This window comes from Dermacentor albipictus, chromosome 1 (genome assembly GCF_038994185.2).
Source record: "Dermacentor albipictus isolate Rhodes 1998 colony chromosome 1, USDA_Dalb.pri_finalv2, whole genome shotgun sequence".
In the NCBI taxonomy this organism is placed as follows: domain Eukaryota; kingdom Metazoa; phylum Arthropoda; class Arachnida; order Ixodida; family Ixodidae; genus Dermacentor; species Dermacentor albipictus.
The window spans coordinates 174,431,592-174,451,358 of NC_091821.1; the positions used below are offsets into that span (position 1 = coordinate 174,431,592).

General features: G+C 50.4%; 1 protein-coding gene across 5 annotated transcripts in view; it reads right to left on the minus strand.

Moving 5' to 3' along the window:
• Positions 1–2,714: 2,714 nt before the first annotated feature.
• Positions 2,715–19,767, minus strand: part of LOC135897768 (sal-like protein 3) — a 175,748-nt gene continuing 158,695 nt past the window's right edge. For all 5 annotated transcript variants that reach the window (XM_065426476.1, XM_070529623.1, XM_065426475.1 and 2 more), the window contains one exon: positions 2,715–11,483. In XM_065426476.1, coding sequence (XP_065282548.1) covers positions 8,026–11,483 — 3,458 coding nt within the window. In that variant the 3' untranslated portion in view covers positions 2,715–8,025. The remainder of the gene's footprint in view (positions 11,484–19,767) is intronic.

The window sequence follows — 19,767 nt, forward strand, 5'->3', positions numbered from 1 at the left end:
TTAGCCGTATTGTTACCTTTAATTTCGCCCATTCGAATTACCCTTTGGCCCAAGAGCCGCAGGTGCTCACGTATACTTTAATTCTCTAATCAATTTGCAAAAATGTATTTTCTTGCCAGTGTTATTCCTTTCTTTTTCTTTCTTTATTGTGCGCGTTGCTGTAATGAGATGTGACTTAACTGGTTACGCCTAGCGTTTCCTGACAAGTCTTTATTTGCCTGCCGCGGATCTGGAACGGAGGTTTCGGTGCTCAGACCACGCTCTTGCACCTTCTCTGCATGCCTGTAACATTAAATTTAAAAAAAAATACTAATTTTGATGCATTACGTGACAAAATTGAAGCATGAATGAAATGATGCATTGGACTACATGCATTACTGCATGCACTTTGAAGCATGCAGTAATGCGGGCACTCCGGAAATAACTTTGACCATCTGGGGTTCTTTAATGTGTACCTAACTCCAAGTACACGAGCGTTTCTTTCTCTTTTTTTTTTGCGCTTCACCCCTATAGGAATGCAGCCGGGACCGAATCCGCGACCGCGAGCTCAGCTGCGCAATACCACAGCCCCTAAGCTATACCGCGATGGGTGCTGGCGCATCGAAGGGGAAGGCAAGTAGGTTGAGAACAAAAACTGTTAATCAAAAGACCGCTGGTATCATTTTTGTTGTGCTGGTAGTGAGGCTCTTTACGAACCTTTCTACACGCGTTATCACACAATGGGGGTGGCGTCCCTTCCACACATATTTGGCGCCTTGCTCTATTCTTCCACTCTCCCCACGCCCTTCATCTTCAGACCTTCATCCTTGTAAGGGCGTTCCACGAGCGACTTCGCATTCGCTGTGAACAGTTCAAGTGTAAACGTGCGTGGTGGTGTCGGGAACGCACACTCACGTCTTACCACGTTGCCATAGCAGGACCAAAAACGCAGTAGAATTTGGTGCAAACGTGGCAGTCATTTTTACATAATTTCCATGCCTCTGCGAATGACCGCAGTCGCTACTGGCCCATGTGCGTAAGGCCTCTGTGCCACTTGTTGCTTTGCGCAAACCAGAAGTCGGTGTCAGGACAAGCTTACGTCTCCCTCAAGAGGTATGGTTTGCCGTGATCATACGTTCCAGTGCATGATCCAAGTGGTATTTTCCCCGCCTCTGCTCAATCGCACGTCAGCCTTTGTACGAGGTGTACGAATAATCGAAAATTTCGAATGGGCAGTCGATTAACCTTTTACTTGATTGGCTCTATGAATTGGATAACCTCTATTTGATAGTTCGAATATTATTCAGGCTGAAAGACATATTTACGGCTAAAATGGGAATAAGGGGGGAGGGGGTCCATAATAAGGTAGAAATGTTGGCAACGACACCTTTTGTGTGTGTCTTTTCAGTGGAAGATGTGTGTTTAAGCAAATACCAGCATGGCCAAGAAGCTGTCGTTTATCAGTCTGTTTTAGAACAATGTGCACTGTCATAGCGTTGACAGGCACAATTAGTTCGAACGACGATACGTTATTTCCCTGCCAAATTACGTGTCGGTGCATTAGAAATATTAAGCCCACCTGACGAATCTCAAAATTGTCCAATAGTTCACACACCATAAGGAAACTGTTAGGTAATTATATGTAACCCACTCCCACATTCAGGCAATTATATGACGACTAATCAGCTGGCTGCCTCGCTCTTAAATTTGCTTTCAATTCTCTTTCAAGATCTTTCAAAACCGCGGCGCTCGTTTAAATGCACCCCGATCAATGTATCTGCAAGGTCTCATGACTCACTTTTTCACACGATCATCGCTTAGCGGCTTCCTGTTAAAGTTCGTACTGTTCACTCTGCCTAGATAATAATGGACTCATTAGTAGGACCTCTTTCTCTTCTACCCTTCTCATTTTCTTCTCTCCCTGAGACCACCCTGAGAGCAGCATCCCAACAGTGGCTCAATAAACGAACCAATCGTGCAGGCATATGCCCAAGACTTAATGTCCACCAAAGCGCCAAACGCAGGTAACTACGCCCGAGCTATAAGAAATGTCACACCTGCGGCCACAAGTCAAATAAAACTGGCGTACAGCACAGGCGATAACTTTCATGGCCTGTGGCCGACCATCATTGTTAGTATTATTGTAGGACATCTAGTGTTCTTCAAGTTATCGCAAAATACGTGTGTTTTGACTTTAACAAACATATTTAGACCACGTTCAACTGGTAGTGATTAGCAGAAAGCAATTGCAGTGTTAAGTGAGCTTGAACTTTTGAGTGCATAAATGTATCCCGCAATTAGCATTACGAATATTGTCAAGGGCTATTGCACGGTGAGGTGTTGTCCAGAAGACACCCGGCAAGCGTCCTCTGGACAACACAAAAGCCCCTACTTTTTATTAGGCATTTATACATGCAGTGTACTTTTTGATCTCTTCTTTCTCGCGATTTTAGTCGTCATGGCATTTGAAGCATGCATCTCCTTTTCTTCATATGCAGCAGCAATCCCACAAGCGCAGTATACCCATTGTGCGATGCTTCACTACTCACTCCCACACCGATAAGCTTTCTAAAGCCACTTGGAATGCACAGTCACAGGGAATGCACAGGGAATGCACATTCGAAAAAGCAAGCTGTTGATGGCTCCATCAACGCTCACTTTCGAGCGTTGATGGACAAGACGTCGAGAAAGACGACAACACAGGCTACATTGTTTTTTTCCCGCTCGACCTCCGGCTAAAGTTGAGTTTTATTTATCGCTCGGCACGATGTATTTCCATGGCGATGTCCTCGTTTGCTTTATTCTGCTGCCTCCTGGAGCGTACAAAGAGAGGCCACTGGAGGGTGTTCACAGATACATGTGGGATGCCAGGAGGGCTCGAAAACGTTGGGAAGATAAGGTGCCTGAGCACAGCTCATGACTTTGCCTTCCACGGTGATGACATCTCAGACGTTGCATGCACAGCACAATGCTCATCCCACACACAATTCATTTGACATATTTCTAGCCCCGGCGCGCAACTCCTTGCGCATAGCGCATGACGAAAAGAACTCACTTCTCTGCTATTGTGTTGAAGTGATCGTAAAGCACTTCCTTGTGACTTATGAACCAATGTCAGAAGCATAATAAGTAAATATTGTAAACCTTGACACTGCGTGTAATATAATGGGCCAGGCTCTGCATTGCTGAGAGCTGTTCAGAATTGTGCGGCAATAATCACATTTAAGGGACCATGAAATTCACCACGAACTTGTTCCACGCTTACTTGTTAAGTCACCAAATGGGCAACTATTTTAGTCTATTTTATTCTATTATTATGCAGCGATCAAGCGCATTTAATGAATCACGCGAGAGCTCCGTTTCTATAAGCGCTCTGATTCGTAGCGTAATAATACTTAATCACTTTCTCCTTTTTTTCATTGAAAATTACACTAAGTTGTTACACTAAGTTGAACTTAGTATCATGCGCGTTATCACTTAAGGTACTACGTAAGAAACCCATTTTGAGCTCTTTACACATCTTCTAAACCATGTCAGTTAGCAATTGCTCAAACTCACATAATTATGCCACAACAAGTGCTAACAATATTTCTTTTATTTTTTCACAGAAACGTAAACTGAATGTGAACTGCGGTTCTCGAATAAGGGCCCCGAGAGAAGAATTGCAGCGCCGCAATTTAGGTTAAACGACACTTTTTACGCATCTATCGGGCTTGTAATCTGCCATCCTTCACGGCAGGACAACCTAAGTGCTGAACACTGTTCGTGTTATTCCCTTCATGGTCCCTTTCAGCGACTTGCAGGAGTGAACATGGTAGTTTGACTATACAACAGTGAGTGTGTTCGCGCCGACAGCGCTCAGAAACGAAACCGAGGCACCATGACAGAAATAACAGTCTCAAAACCAGCTATCGGCACTGCGCAACGTGAGGGGAATCAGCCAGCAGCGTGAGTAGGCAAGGCGAGGGTAAACACATGCCGAAACTTGTTGGGTACAGACAGAGTGTTTGTTCAGAGTCCCACAGTTTGATCGGTGATAATTCTCTCGCTGTCGTTGCGCTGCCCCGTGAGCGTTCACTTTTGTTCCTCGGTTGGCCGCCGGCGCGCGGAAGATGCCAGGCGAGCAGTGTTCCGCCAGGCAGCGTTGACAACCGCTACAAGTGTTACAAAAATAGCTTTCTCCGGAGTGTTTCTGTTGACACGATGGCTGGCGGAGCACTGCCCCAAGGATGATCACGTCCGTCTGACGTAATCGTTGAAAAGAAAACACAGAACGAACCCCCCTATCGATTAAAAAGACAGCACGCAACGACGGTCAGATCCAGGGGGCCGAAGGTGTTGGACCACAAAGCCAACGAATGCACGCCACTGGGGTAGGAAAGAATGCTGCCACTGTCCACCCGCGGCGTCACTATGGTACGTGTACGTGACGCCACAATTTCCATACGAACAACACAAAAGGTAATGTAAATGTGGCTAACGAAAAATAAGGCATGCGCGCGCACACTGCGCGCTTTCGAGAAAAAAAAAAAATTAAAGATGTGCTGAGTATTACACAATGTATACAATTAGCATCACTCCTTGCAAGATAAAGAAGGTAAAAGGTGGAACGAACGCCGGGCTACACAGAGAAAAACGCCTCAAGTTTACCGCCTTCCGACACATGTGAGAAACTACTGCAACTCTGGCACACCAGCATTTTCACGAAAAGCTAACTCCCAAGAAGCACAATAGCAAAAAACAAGTGCCAGGCTACTTGGGAGGAATTAAAGTGCATGATTAACTTAAAACATGAGGATCAGAAAGTAAACGAAATTCGTAAACGTGGTCATAAGTCTTTAAACACGCCAGTGAATCGCGCCACACAATTCGTATCACAGGACGCAATGTACGCTAGACTTGTATGCGGAGTCTTGCATGAATGATTTCGAAAATTAGAGAACAAAATATTTTTGTGTGTGTGTGTGTGTGTGCTTAGTCGCCAGCTCACTGGCGTTAAAATCCCCCGTACGGACGGCGACCTTACAGCTTAAAGGTGCCTGTAACGGCATGATACATTTCTTCTACCGACCAGGCAAGAGCTGTAACCGAGAGCGAAGCACTTATAAGCCACGAGGCGTCGTCCGTACGCAACACTGCAGCCTAAGTGCAGGGGCAAAATAACATTAATTTCTTGGTAACATTCAAGTAACATTTCAGAACCGACTACACGCAGGGTGCTACGTAGCTCTCATCGCTTTGAACACTTCAGTTTCGCTTCTGCCATCATGGAATTCTGAGCACTGCATAGTAAGCGCCAGATGGATAATTGTGTATTGTTTCCAAAGTAAACAAACACAGTGCACTGCGAAGCGATATTACGCAAGTGAATCTGTCAGTTGTCGCAAACACGGTCGTGTGCCTAGACATTTACGCAACGAATGCCCAAAAAACGCGTGTCAGCTACTTTGTCACCCGATGCATAACAAATGACACCTAGAGAATAATGGCAGTATCCCTGCCGCTTGTATGTACTAACGTACTAACGACTTGCGCGAAACATCTAAACAAAGGCACAGCGTCTTCGTGCGCATATTTCCGAGCCTTCGTACATCTACGTCCCCATGTGATGGCCGTATATGTAATACTGCTGGGTAATTTGAACATCTAGAAAAAAGAAGACGTTACGAATAATTAACTAAACTCAACACCACTGGAGATCTGCCTGAATATTGACCTTTCCGGCAATGCAGATGCAATCTGGTGACGACCGCTTAGCGTGTTCCGAAGCGTCATGCTATTCCACGCGTTCACATTCAAAGTCTGAACAATGCATGTCGTAAATGACATGCCGAGACAGCAAAACAGAAATGACTGCTTGTGAGTATTAGCAACACAGTTCTAATTTCAAGCTTTCTTTCCGTTCAGCCTATTTTGAGAAAAGCCCCTGATCTTAATTATTGTTTGCTTCAACTGTAACATTAAAGCGCGTTTTTTTTTTTTTTTGAAAGAAGGCAGGCGTCCTCGTTAATATTTGTTCAAAAGGATGAAAACACGTTCTGCGATCGCAGCACCCTGCGTTGTTACGCGAAGTGTGTAGTTGTGGAATTGAAATAATATTAGGACGAAAAGAAAACATGCAGCGTGATTTAGGCAGCGCAATGAACTTTTTTTCAGAAAAGTGGCATGATGAAACGTTTGTTTCTTTTCCTGAAACAAAAGAAAGTTTCTTGAAACGTACACGCACCACTGGTTCATTTGCTCACGTAACCTACGACGAAACAGACCTGTTAGCGTTGTCTACTGGACTACAGTTACTTTCGTTGCGCAGAGGTGAACGCAACCACACACGGCGTTTCATAGCGACTTCATTCACGGCACAAGAGACGACGAAATAAATGTAAATTGCGTATATCTGAAATGTTTCCTCAATTATATTTGCTACCCCTCTGCATATTCCACAATATCCACGTATCATCGCCAGTGCTTACCGCGAAGTTCCAGGCGCTATGATGTAGGTCATTTAGCAGCGTTTACAGTGTAGCACTCCAGCATTTGACATCAAGGTCATTACGTTGAGGTGAAGTTAAACACACGTCGTGGGTAACATTATACCCATCAAAAGGGCAGCGCTAATTATACTGAAACCACGGGAACGCAGACATAACTAAATTTGTAGAAAAGTGGGGATTCTGCGAGAATCTCAGGCTTCGCCTAGCCCTTCCTTGATGCGACCTGTCCTTCGTTTATCCATGCTCTCAATGTGGTGCCTTGTGCGTATCAATTCTCTCAGTGCCGACATCTCTCCTGAACAGAGAAAAAGGGAAAAACAATTACACATAAATAAACTGAAATAACCTCGGCATAAATTAGGCAAAAAAGGAAAGGACCATCTCCGTCAACTTAAGTTTTGCTGGCCCAACAATGCTGTCGCTAGTCATAATGCAATTAGAACTACGTTATTCACAACACTGTTAAGCAGACTCCAGGATGGTGGACTTCTGACAACACTTGAAAGGACCAAATAATGATGTTCGGCGAACAAGAAAAGATGAGAACTGTTTTTTTTCTTCTGTTCGCTGTGGCTCAAGAAAGTCTGTTTTTTATAGACACGAGCCTAAATTGGCGGTTAATTGGAGACAGGGGCGTTGCCTTACGCCCTATCGAGTCGGTCTCTGTTTTTTTATTGTTGGAGTTCCGCGATTTCGGCAACGTTTAACAGCTTTCCTAGCTCACATCGTACACGTGATATCGCACGCTTTGTTCCTCACTGTAATCTATGCCCTCGCGCCTGTGGCTTCAACAACGCTGCAGAGAGCATCTCGAAGAGAGTACAAACAGTGGCTGGCGATGTCACGTGATTTGTTGGCCTTTATGTGACGGTTCGCGGCCGTCGCCCGAAGCACGTGCACATTACCGTGCCCAGTGAGAAACGAAGATGGGGATTTGGAGAGGGCGGCAGGAGTTCACGGGGTCCGTCGAGCGCTACGCCTGAACAGGGACGGCCCAGGGCTTGGAGAGGAAGACAGAACAACAGGGAGGAGGAACGGAATGCATCCGCTTGCGCGTGTGTGTAGCAATGGAATGCCCAGTGTATTTTGCCGTCGAAGAGCATGGCGCGCGTGGAAGGGAGGTCGAAAGGTGTGGGGAACGCGTTACTCAAAAAGGGCCAGGGGCACCACACATATCACAGCCCAGGTATCACTCGCGTGGTCCCCCCGGCCCTCAGCTGGTGCTGTGCCCGACGGCTGGCTGGCGGGGGCTGGCGCCTAGGGGTGTTGGGGAGGGGAGGAGAGGGTTACACGGCCGCGCCACTCGGGCGACCCCTGCGGAAACACTGTACACTCCGGGGCTGCGCCGAGGGCTGCGACTGGCGAGGGCCTAACCAATGAAAACTAGGTTACACAAGGGGGGAAAAAACAGTTTCGGCAGTTCGGGAGGTCGTGGAGGTGCACTATCACAGAAGACATAACCAACTCGTGGATGAGGGCGAGACAATAAGTTACGGGGAAGGGCCGCTTGGGCTACAGGAATGGGGAAGGGCATGGACTAGGGGTGCGGGCGGCCTCAGACGGCCACGTTGTCAGGCGACTGGACCTCCAGTTCCTTGCGGTGGTGCGCCTTGAGGTGAGCCTCGAGCTCGAGCGATGAACCGCAAATCTTGGCGCACAAGTTGCAGGCCATCTTCCAGGCCCAGGCGCCGTTGTGCGGCTCGGCCTCGTCTCCCGGTCGGGGCTCGGTGCTGGCGCCCTGGATGACGGAGATCTCGTTCGCCTTCGGTCCCAGCATGCCATTAAGGTAGGCCGGCCCAAGATAAGGGTAAAAGAGCTCGTGGGGTGGCGGCGGCGGCGGCGCGAAGTCGGCCTTGGGACCACTCAGCAGCGACGGGAGCTCAATGGACATGCGGCGGCCGCGGCGCGAACTGCCGTTGTTCCACATGTGCGTGCCCATGTGCACTTTGAGGTTGCCCTTGGTGGTGAAAGCGCGGCCGCACACAGAGCACTTGAAGGGCCGGTCACCAGTATGTGTGCGCATGTGGATCTGGAGAGAACTAGAGCTCGAGAAGGGCTTGTTGCACACGTGGCACACGTGCCTGGGCAGCCCGGGAGGCCGTCGGGGCTGCTGCGGCGGCGGCGGCGGCGGCACGCCCGGCGGAGCGGCCACCGGCTCCATCCTTTTGGTCCGATTCTCCTCGGGACTGGTGCCGTGTCGCTGATCGGCAGGGCTCATAGAGCGCCCGGGGCTCGGTGCCGGACTCGGTGCGCTCGCACTCGAGGTAGGGGTGGCAGCGAACAAGGTGGCCGGCAAGTCTCTGATCTTGTGCGTCAGCATGTGCTGCTTGAGGTTTCCCTTGGTGGAGAAGCCCCGCTCGCAGACGCTGCATTTGAACGGTCGCTCTTTGGTGTGGCTCCGATAGTGGATCTCGAGAGCACTGTTGCAGGCAAACGTCTTGAAGCATATCTGGCATGTTGTGTTCGGGCGGCCGGGCGCTGCTCCCGGAAACGGCAGCCCTCCCAGCGGCGGCGCGGCGAAGAATCGGCCGGAAAAATTGTCGGCTGGCCGACCCAGCAAAGTCCGCGGCGTTAAATCTAGCGGCCCGCCGTTCACGGGCGGTGAAGTTCCACCAGACGGCGAAGGCGCCCCTGGAGTCGATCTATCGTCACCAGTTGACAGTTCAGATCCAGCTCGCGGAGAAAACGCCGGAGACCGCTGTCCAGCTTCTGGCGTTCGATTTAAGAGAAGTGACTGTTCATCGTAACGCCCGAAACCAGACGAAAGACCGATGCCGAAGGGGCCAAAAGGCAATGCTGGCACTTGCAGCGATGTCTTTATGCCCTTGACCTGATTTTCGAGGGCAGCTAATGAAGTAAGTTGAGATGGTGGGCGCTCAGGACTCAGAGGCCGCAACAGAGGCTGCGGAGAGGGTGACCGCCCCTCTTCTTTCTTTTGTTCAGGCGTTGGTGAAGTTGGAGAGCTCAGTGGAGGTGAAGAAGAAGTCTTTGGTGGTGGCGTTGGCCTCTGTGAGCTTGTTTGAAAACTCGCCGTCGGATGTAAGCTTTCAGAACCATGCATACGGACATGCTGTTGGAGAACGAGGGAATTAGTGAACTGTTTGTGACAGACGGGGCACTTGTGAAGTACACGTAGTGGTGGTTTGACTCTATGAACTCCCATGTGTGTCTTAAGATTTCCTTTCGTGGTGAACGCACGACCGCATATTTTGCAACGGAACGGCCGTTCACCGGTGTGTGTCCTGTAGTGCATCTGCAGAGCACTGCGGCAACTGAGCACACGATGACAGATCACGCATTGGTTCGGGTCACTCAGCTTGTGCTCAATGTTGTCGACCAGTTGCTGCAGCTTGGATGTCTCAGACGGCCTCGTCACCTCCATGAGAGTTTCCCACGAGTTGTCGTTACTTCCAGGCTTCGGCAGCAAGTCTTGGTAGAACGCGGGATCCGCATGGAGTGGCACTGCTGTGTCCGCGGTCGTCGGAAGCGCCGAGAAGGAGCCGCTCATGAATGATCCGCCTGACGTGAACGGCATGGAGTCATCAGCGGAACAGCTGACGCCGCCGGAGTCCCGGTCTTCGTCCGACGCCTTGTCATCTACGTCATCCTCTGGCTCAGCTTTAAGGCTCAAAGGGCGTTCATCTTCAAGCGGCGGAGAGCCCATTGATGTAGTCACATTGGTTGTTTCAGTTCCAGGAGATATGCTTCTGGTGCCCGTGGCTCGTAACGCCAGCGTCCCACTGCAACTGGGCCCGACAAGGTCATCAGGTCGTGGCACTGGCGGCCCTGGTTTGACCAAGACGCCCAAAGGAGCTGTCTGTAGCGCCAGTGCGGGCGTTAGCGACGGTGGCGGTGACGACGTGGCGCCGGACGGCGATGTCGGGCTGCGATCCCCGGGAGGCTCCAACGGCGGGAAATGCTTGTCCAAGTGCTCCGGAACAGGATGCGGGTTCATTCGCACGTGTGGGTACTTTGCACGGTGTCTTTGAAAGTGCACCTTCAGGTTGCCCTTCGTTGAAAACCTGTTCCCGCAGACGTTGCACTTGAAGGGTCTTTCCCCGGTATGGGAGCGGATGTGGATTTGCAGCGCGCTGTCGCTGCCGAACACCTTGCCGCAGAAGCGACACCGATGGCGCAAGTAAGCCTCGTCGGGCCGGCCGTCCTTCCTACGCAAGCGACTCGGGTCCGGGGAGCCGAGACCGTTGAGCAGGAACGAGCCGCCGCTCATGGTGTCCTGCAGCGCCTTCTCAGTGTGTCGCTGCAGAAGCTCGAGCGTGTTGGGCTCATCCGGTGGCGGCGGTCCGGCGGGCGGCGCAACCAGCAGGGCACCGCCGGAGATGGACTCCCCAAGAGGCGCCTCCGCAGGCGGCTCGGCCGGTTCGGGTGCCGCACTCTCTTTGGCGGCCAGGTCTACCGCGGTGTTCGGCGGCGGCGGGGTCGCGTGTGTCTGTCCCGGGGCATCGGGGCTGGGCTCCGTCCGGGGCACCGGCGGCGGCGGCGGTGGCGGCGGAGTCGGTGTAGTGTCCGCCGCCCTGGTCAGGTTCACGGGAAGCGTAGGGGTGGCACCCACGTATGCCTGGAGCTGCTGAATGATGTGCAGCTGCACGACTTGCTGTTGCTGCAGTGCCATCAGTGCCTCGTGTAGCGCAGCTATCTCAGCGGGGCCTCCGGTGCTGCCGTAGGCGAATTGCGCCACGGCCACCTTGGTACTCTGCAAAGCCTCCAGCGCCACATGTGTCGAGGGTAGTCGTGCAGCTGCAGCCGCCGCCAAGGGTTCCTCGTCCACCTCGGCCACGTCCGACGCTGACTGGCGGCCAGCCGCATCGTCATCGCTGCACGATAGCCGACTCGGCGTACTGCCCGGCATCCCCATCGTCTCGACGCTTGGGCAGCACCGCTTGTGGGCCAAGAAATGGTCTAGAGTGGGGAACTCGGCGCGGCAGCGGCCGCACACGTGCTCGTCGTCGCTGCTTTCTTCCTCGCCGCCAGTGCTGCTCCCGCCTCGGCCCGAACCTGCACACAAGAAGGGCACAGCTGTAGCCAATGGCGATACTCATAAACGCTGGAAATGCTCGGGTCTATAGCAGACGACACCAGTGCGAGGCGCTCGCAAGCGGGCACAACAAGCAGTAATTGTTGAGATTTCACGGAAAAGTTAATTGCATGTGAAGCTTGCAGATACATTTTAGAGGAGAAAGTGCTTTTAAGCTTCCATGTGGTAGGTTTCACTTTGCGCTACCCAGACGTGCAATGTGCCATGTGCGCGATTATTTTTTCTGCGTCGTAGACTCAACTGATTATAGCGGGCATTATGTACAAGACGTATGCAGTTCCCCTTCCTCATGCCACGATACAGGATCAGAACGCTATTCAATCCTTCCTGCCCTACACAAGAAGCAAATTATCGCAGGATGTACTAAACTGAGAAGTTGGCATCATATCGACTGATTGATGAAGGGAAAATCAGATATCCACCCGTTCGTAGCAACTGATATACAAAGAAAACCTATGCCGGTTCCTCGAAAGAAAAGTCTCGCAGTTGAAGAAAAATTCGTCCTGGCCCGGGACTCGAAACCGGGACCACCGCCTTTCCGGGGCAGCCGCTACCATCTGAGCTAACCAGGTGGCTAACAGATGGTAGGGCGAAGTCGAATTTGTCAACAACTCGAAGCTAAGGTAAGAGTTTGATATAATAGTTCTGCGAAAACCCGCAAGGTGATCACCCACGGCTGTGGAGCCGTCAAAATTTACCGTAAGCGCTCGCAGTTTAGACGACTTGATGGTGATAAGTAGGCTCCCAGAATTGTCAAGTGACCTTGCTCTTCTTCACAGTTAAACACACGTATATTATTACTTCTCGGTGTCAGGTGACATTGGGTGATGAATACATGTCAAGTCACGGCTTATGAAAATATTCTTGTTGCATTGCCCATGGGTGAAGGACATAATGCCCTCATAGCCGGATAGCCAAAATCACGATATGATTATGAGGCGCGCCGTAGTGGGTGACTCCAGATTAATTCTGGCCACTCGGGTTCTTTAACGTGCACCTGCAGTATCTAAATACACGAGCGTTGTTGAATTTCGCCCCAATCAAAATGAGGCCGCCGCGGTCGGGAGCGAACCCGTGACCTCGATCTCAGCAGCGCAATGCCATATAGATACTAAGCTACCGCACCGCGTTTAGCCTTCGTGAAGCCTTCGTGAAGTACTGTGTGATAAGTAATCCGGGTGATATCGGCACTCATTTTGGGGGCGAATATCTCCGTCGCCGAAAGCGGAACTCATGTACCACATTCTCCATTACTTCTTACGTCACCATGCGCTTCCTCGCATTCGGAAGGAGTCAAGCCTGGTTTGGCGCTTCCACTGGAACGGGGTGGCCCTCTCAACTTCTATCTGCTATTATTCCGTCGATTGCTCAGCTTTCGGCACGCACTGCAACAGCGTAGCCTGCAGCCACTGCATCGGAATGTGCCTGCGTCAGTGGTTTGTGATACCATATGATCACCAGCCCTAACTTCCGTGATGTCACAAGGTAGCCTGCTCTAAGAAAGAAACCGCACGACAGCCTACAAAGAAAAGGTCTTCCCTACGCGAGCATTTAAGACGACTGTTTTCTGCAGGGTTCGAAGTGATTGGGAAAAATATTACGCAGATCAAACACACATTTTGGAATATATATGTGAAGCGTGAATCAGTTAATGAAACACCATAAAACTGTTCATCATGTGCAACGCGTTTTTGCAGCATAGCGATTACGTGCCAGCCCGGCTAATCAGCAAGACGTGGGAAACGCCACCGCGCGACCCACGTGATCTATGGGACCGGGCATTACAGTGTGACTAATATCGGCCCACTTTTCCTCACGCCATCTGCGGGACCAGCTCACCTTAATCGGCAAGAAACCGACCGATGAGACGCGCCAAACCTCGGGAAAAAAGGCGCAGAAAGCGTTGAAAGGAATTATGCGCGCTTCAGGACATATATTTGTTGCACTGAGTGTATCTAGGTGCAGTTTGTTGTTTCTCTACGCACTTCTGTAGAGAATAGAGCCGTCCACTGCATGGGTAGTACAGATGGGAGTAGATATAAGCTTATTTGTTATAAGAGTGCTGTCCTGCTTGCGTGTTATTCAGCAAGGCAGCAGCAGCAGCAGCAGCACCTATTTTGGTCAGCATTTCGGTTCTCCCCACAAAGCTTCTCTTTAGAAATGTTCTACACCTGCTGATTGCACTTCTCAAAGATGCTGATTTGGTGAATGTTGGTGGAAACCCGTGTCATCAACAACACAGATAAGCAAGAGAAAAAATTGCCGGCTACGAGTGCCGGGCTTAACCCCGCCTGCTGCGGCAGCACCGAAACCACCTGACCGAAGGCACTTAGTGTGTACAAGGACGTAAGGGCGCACAAACGCTGAGAGAGAGAGAGAGAGACGGCGCTAACTAAAGACAAAGAACAAAATGTGCAGTGGTCAGCCAAACATATAGCAGAATCACGAATGAACAATTTATCGCAAAATCAACAAAACAAGGCTTGCATGCTGACACCGAGGCTAAGTATAACCCGCTGCGGTGGCTTAGCGGCTATGGTCTTGCGCTGTTAAGCACGAGGTCGCGGGATCAAATCCCGGCCGCGCCGGCCGCATTTCGATGGGGTCGAAATGCAAAAACGCCCGTGCCCTGTGCATTGGGGGCACGTTAAGGATCCCCTGGTGGTCAAAATTAATGCGGTCTCTCTCTCTCTCTCTCACCTCCCACCCCCTCATGGTGGGGTTAATAATCAAAATCGTGGATTTGCCAAGGAAAACCCCAAAATTCAATTGAAGGCTAAGTATAAAATGTTTGGCAATTGAAAGTAGTTTTCGCGCAGAAAAAAGGTCCTTGCTTGACAAAAATGGGCACGCGATGCCACAGTTTTCAGCACACCCTCGCCGTCGCGAGGTACTAGTAGTACGTACAGGCTGCAGTACTTTTCGCGACGCCTCCGCAGGGTGGGCTCGATAGCAGAACATCATCGCCGCCATCAGCCGAAAAGAAGCAGCGCCGGCGGAAGTGCCCTTTTCCGTTTTGACGACCACGGCGCAAGTGACGCCGAACGCGCTGAGGAAACGCAATTAGGCGCCCCCTCGTTCGCTTCCCCATCAACCGACCGAAGAAGACGCGCGGCGGTGCCAGCGGCAACCTGCCTGCTCTCCGACGCCTGGCATCAAATAACCGTGCGAGGAAGCCATCTCCAGGGAAGCGCCCAGCGCATCTCCACGTAGTCGTATACGAGTGGAATTGTGATTCTGAAGCCGCTCGGCGAGCGGGGCTCGCGATCGAGGCGCCGCAAGCAACGACGCGAATGAACGCACATACATATAGATGTACAGAAGGTGGTGGGAAGCAGGCGCAAACCGCTCATGCCCAGATGACAACAACTGCAGCAGCAGCGCGGAATAACACGGGCCCGCCGCGCCACCTCGGGCCGCCACCAGCGCACTATCCATCCGCAAGATTGGTACGCTTCCCGAGACGCCGGGAAGGCTCCCCCGTCCAATGGGCTCGGAAGAGTCGTCAAGCGCGTTACTCCGAGGCGGCGCCCAGCATTCAATATTTCACGTGCGGAGAAGTGATGCCGCGAACGCTACGGCCACAAAGCGCGTATAAAGCGGCAACGGGTTGCCCGCTTTCTGGGGAGCTGCGCGCCGAACACCGTTAGCGAAACCCGTGCCGCGCATACCCAAGCAGCCCGGCTGCGCGCCTCCCGTCTTTTACTCCCCGCTCTTCCTTCCTCGCGCTGTCATTTCTTCTCCGCTAGTTTCTCTTTCCCCGCATGTGTGGGCGTTTTACTTGTGGCGAAATTTTTGTGCTTCGCCTACGTTCGTTGTGGCAGGTGGTTAATGCGCTCTCTCGGCCTCGCAGAGGTTGACGTAGAGATTGGTAAGAGAGGAGCTTCCTGTATGCGCCAAAATATAGCGAATGTAGTTATGAGATCAGCCACCCACCGCCAGAGCAAACCGGAGAAAGTAGCAGACTCTAGCCGACAAGACTAGATCAAATCACCGCGAGCAGCTGCAATCGGAACGCCATGGCTGATCTGCAGCTTTTATGCTCACGCTGCAAGGAATTATAGCGCTCTGATGGCGTCCTTACGGTGTCCGTGTTTTTCTTCTTCTATTTTGTGTGTGTGTTTTCTCCCGTGAAAGAACTATGGGAGAACGGGTGGGCGCCAATACAATTTCTGCCTTTCATCAAGCATTCAGGCACCCCGATGAGTCTTCCTGAAGTCGATGGTTTTCGCAGGATCGTACTCTGCGTACGGGCTATCGACGGAAAGGTGAGGCGGCTTGGTGAGTGCAGATTGGTTTGGTGCTATATTAGGGACCCCACCTATATCCCGAAGCAAACCAGGGTAACACTGCGGAACATGATACGGCTGCAAATCTGGCATGTGGTCGAATATCGCAAACCTGAGCAAACGCTTCTACTTCTCGGTTGTGAAATCGCGTAAGGAGGTGATAACAGCAGTTCGGGGAAAACTTCTAACACAACCTGGTGGTCGATGTCACCGCGTTATTATTATTATTCTTATTATTATTGTTATTATTATTATTATTATCGTTATTATAGTAGCAGTAGTATTTGTTGTTGTTGTTGTTGTTGTTGTTGTTGTTGTTGTCATAATGGCCGACTTCGCGAGCTCATGCCCGTATAATGACATCATTTGTGTAATTGTGTGCTTGTGACTTGTGTTTAGTGCGTGTTGAGATATTGTCTTGATTGCGTTCTTTTTCTACAACATTCTTGCCCGAGCAGTGCAGTTGGACTTTTCGGATTGTTTTGCGTTTTTTTTTTACGTTTAAAATCTATAGATAAGAGGAAACATTAAAGGGGAGGGAGAGGGAGAGAAGGAAACATTCAACCGGGTGGGTGGACCTGGCTATCAGGAAGGAGGAGATAAAAAAAACGTGCCCCTGCATACGAGAATGCTCCTTCCATTCGACAATCCACATCGACTCAAGAAAGCGGATGGAAACGCCGCTTTTCGGCTACAGTCACAAGGCTTCAATGGGGCCCTCCACGGCGACTCGCGAGAAAAAAATGCATCGACCAGGTGCTCTCGGCGGCTACTTGAATGCGCTGTAATTGATGTGTGTTCCTCAAGCAACTCCTCGTTGCAGGAATCATATTGCTGCGCAGTGTGTTAATTCCTCAGGCGAGGGGCGGCGACATCATCTTCCTCGACTCCACTCGGTGGAGTCGAGAAGCTTCGACTCGAGGCCCCTTTGAGAACACGATGGGCAGAAACGTAAGACAAGACGGAGAGAAGCGCGAAGAAAGAACAAGAGGACACATTACAATGACTAAATTAACGCCATTACAAACAATAGAGCGAGACGGTAGAAACACACACAAAAAATAAATAAAGAAAAAGGGCGCAGGCCGCACTAAGCCAAAAAGAAGAAAAAATAGTGCTCTAAAAGAAATGTTGGAGCTCTCGTCATCACTGCTCAAACGGCATAATAAGTACGAAAACAAAGGGGGGAAAACTACACCGCGAACGCGAATCCAAGTCATTTAAACATTAATTAAATAAATTCACGGGTTTCACGCTAATATATACCGCGATCTCATTATGAGGCACGCCGTAGTCGGGGACTCGGGATTAAATTTGTCCACCTGGGGTTGGCCAATTTGTTTGTTCATAAAAATAGAAAGAGGAGAACACGATGAGCCTGGTGGCATTTGAAACGCACGGCATACCGACATTCATCAAGGGCGGTACACGACATGCAGGCCAAAATACGACAGTCTCTCAAGAGCAATCATACGATAACCACAACGTCATTGCTCTTTCTTTCCCCTCCTCTTTTTAAAACTATTGCTCTCCTTTTCGTTCCTTGAGCGCTAGCCATTAATTGACAGCGACTACTGCCTTAAGCGTAGTGCCTTGAGCTATCAAATGTAAATTGGACCATGGAGTAGCGCCGCCTGCACGCCTCTCACGCTTCAAAGGCGCATTTAACCTTTCTGCTTCCCAACTGATCTCAACGGGATACGCGAAATGCGAAAACACCCGTGTACTTAGTCGCCGTGTAATAAACGCAGCACAAAAAACAGAATTAAAGTATCTCGTTGAAGGTGCACGTTAAAGAACCCCAGGTGGTCGAAATTTCCGGAGTCCTCCACTACGGCGTGCCTCACAATCAGAAAGTGGTTTTGGCACGTACAACCCCACAATTTTTTTTTTTTCAACGACATACTTTCATTCTGTTTGTTGTGCTGCGTTTTGTGCGAGTTATGCACAGGTCTGTCGTGTGCCCTGTACGGATCATTTTATTTCTCAACGTTTTTCATGAAGGAATCCGACTGCCTCTCTCACTCTTAAACGTAGTGACTGCTCCGCTACTTCAGTGGTGCCGGCTTTTCCCTTGTTCTTATATCATTTATTAAAAACACGCGGTTAGTAGAGATGAAGACCACTGTAGTTGTCGTAACTTGTATGAAAGCGATAGAACCGCGTCCTAGATATTACGAATATGTGCACACTCATGGCTCTCTTATAACGACCGCAGCAAGTTTCCCGAGAGAGCGACACTTGTCTCCGCGCGCCTGCTTTCCTCCTCACTTTCCTCCAGATTTGACTCAACCGCGCGGTAGCGTACTACGCATGGCAGGTTCGGTCACGTTCGTGAACACCGCGCGAAATTTACCGTCGAGTGCGAAAAGTAATGTTTTAGGGCTGTCAGCGAACACTGTAATTGCAATAAAAAAAAACAGACAAAGCAACAAACACAACATCGCCAATGGTGCAAGTACAATGATTAAAGTTATCAAACCGATTAATTCTCCAGTGCTGTACATTCAACTGATGTACTTTCGTAGCCGAGTCAATAATTCGTCCTTTATTTAACCACATTGACTAAAACGGAGTGTCTGTAATGCGACCTCCATGCACATAACAATTTTGGTATCGCGAAGCGGCGTACATATGAAGACCCCGTTTGCAATGTTCAGGAATCTAGGGACGACGTCTATAGTACGAAGAAGAAAGTCCGGAAAATGCGAAGCCATCGCCGCGGAATAGGCACGCATTCACCGCGGTCTCCCACTTGAACTTCTAGAGCTACTAGCCTGCACAACATAGCCTTCAATGACGATGAACTTTCTGAGTTGAACATCTAGAAGCCGCAGATATCGCTTTGGACATGAAAGAAGATCTATAGCCGTTTTTTTATATATATATAAAGAATATCGGTGATCTTGTCACATCGTTCCACTGACACAAAGGGCTCAAACACTAACGAATGTCGGCGCGAGGTTCGCGTTCATAAATGCATGTCCTACTACTCGCCTCCCCCTCTTCTGGCGCGTGAGCGCTCGGCCTTAAAGAGCACAATTCTGCAACTAAAGCACCTTTGGTGCCCAGATGGGATGTTTCAATGCCAGTTATAAAGCTTGAGCAGACGTATACGCCTTCGAAGGTGTACAACAATTCAAGGAGCGTACGTTCGGTAAAGTTATCGCTGCGTGGCTCGTTTTGGACTGATACGTTTGCGTGATTAGCAATTGTAAAGCACTGCCAGGCGTATGGATATCAGCAACCGAGGAAAAACGTGCCGAAGGTACACGTTATTAGCTTCTATATATGTAGCATGCCCGCGTGTTCTCGCAAACCTTAGGCCGCGCCATGGCGCTCAGTACTGTCGCTGCTCTTTCTCAACTCACAACTCTCGCACTGTCGCAGATGATGCCATCTGAAGCACGTACAGATGAGAGCTCGCCTCTGTTAGCTACCCAACGCAGCAAGGAAACTTCTCCTGCCTTCGCAGCCAGAGCTGCCTTATTCAAATAAGGCAGCTCTGGCAGTCCGGCAGATCGCATATTCTTCCTGGGTTCGTCACCATTCTCCGCTGCCTAGTTCCACGAAATCTGCCGCAGAGCGATTTCGGTGGCACGCAACGATGACAGTGCGACGGAGAGCAGCCACGTGGGATCGGGAAAGCAGAGCGCGCGCGCCTCAAGCGCCGATCGCGATAGACATCGGCCGACCAGGCAGCACGTTGTCGGTCCACCCTGCAGGCTCTGCCGACGTGCCCTGTCGGCACACAAAAAGATGAGCGGCAGACATGACAAAGAGCAGGCCGTTTGTCGCCGCCTCGAACGTGCCTCCACGTGACCGAACTGCACCCGCGTTGTTCGCTAAGGCGGAAGAAAATATATATACGCGAGGCGAAAAGGGCTGCAAAGTATATATTCGCCAGATTAAACACTTGGCCGTTGTCTTGGCACCAGATCGGCCGGGTGGCACG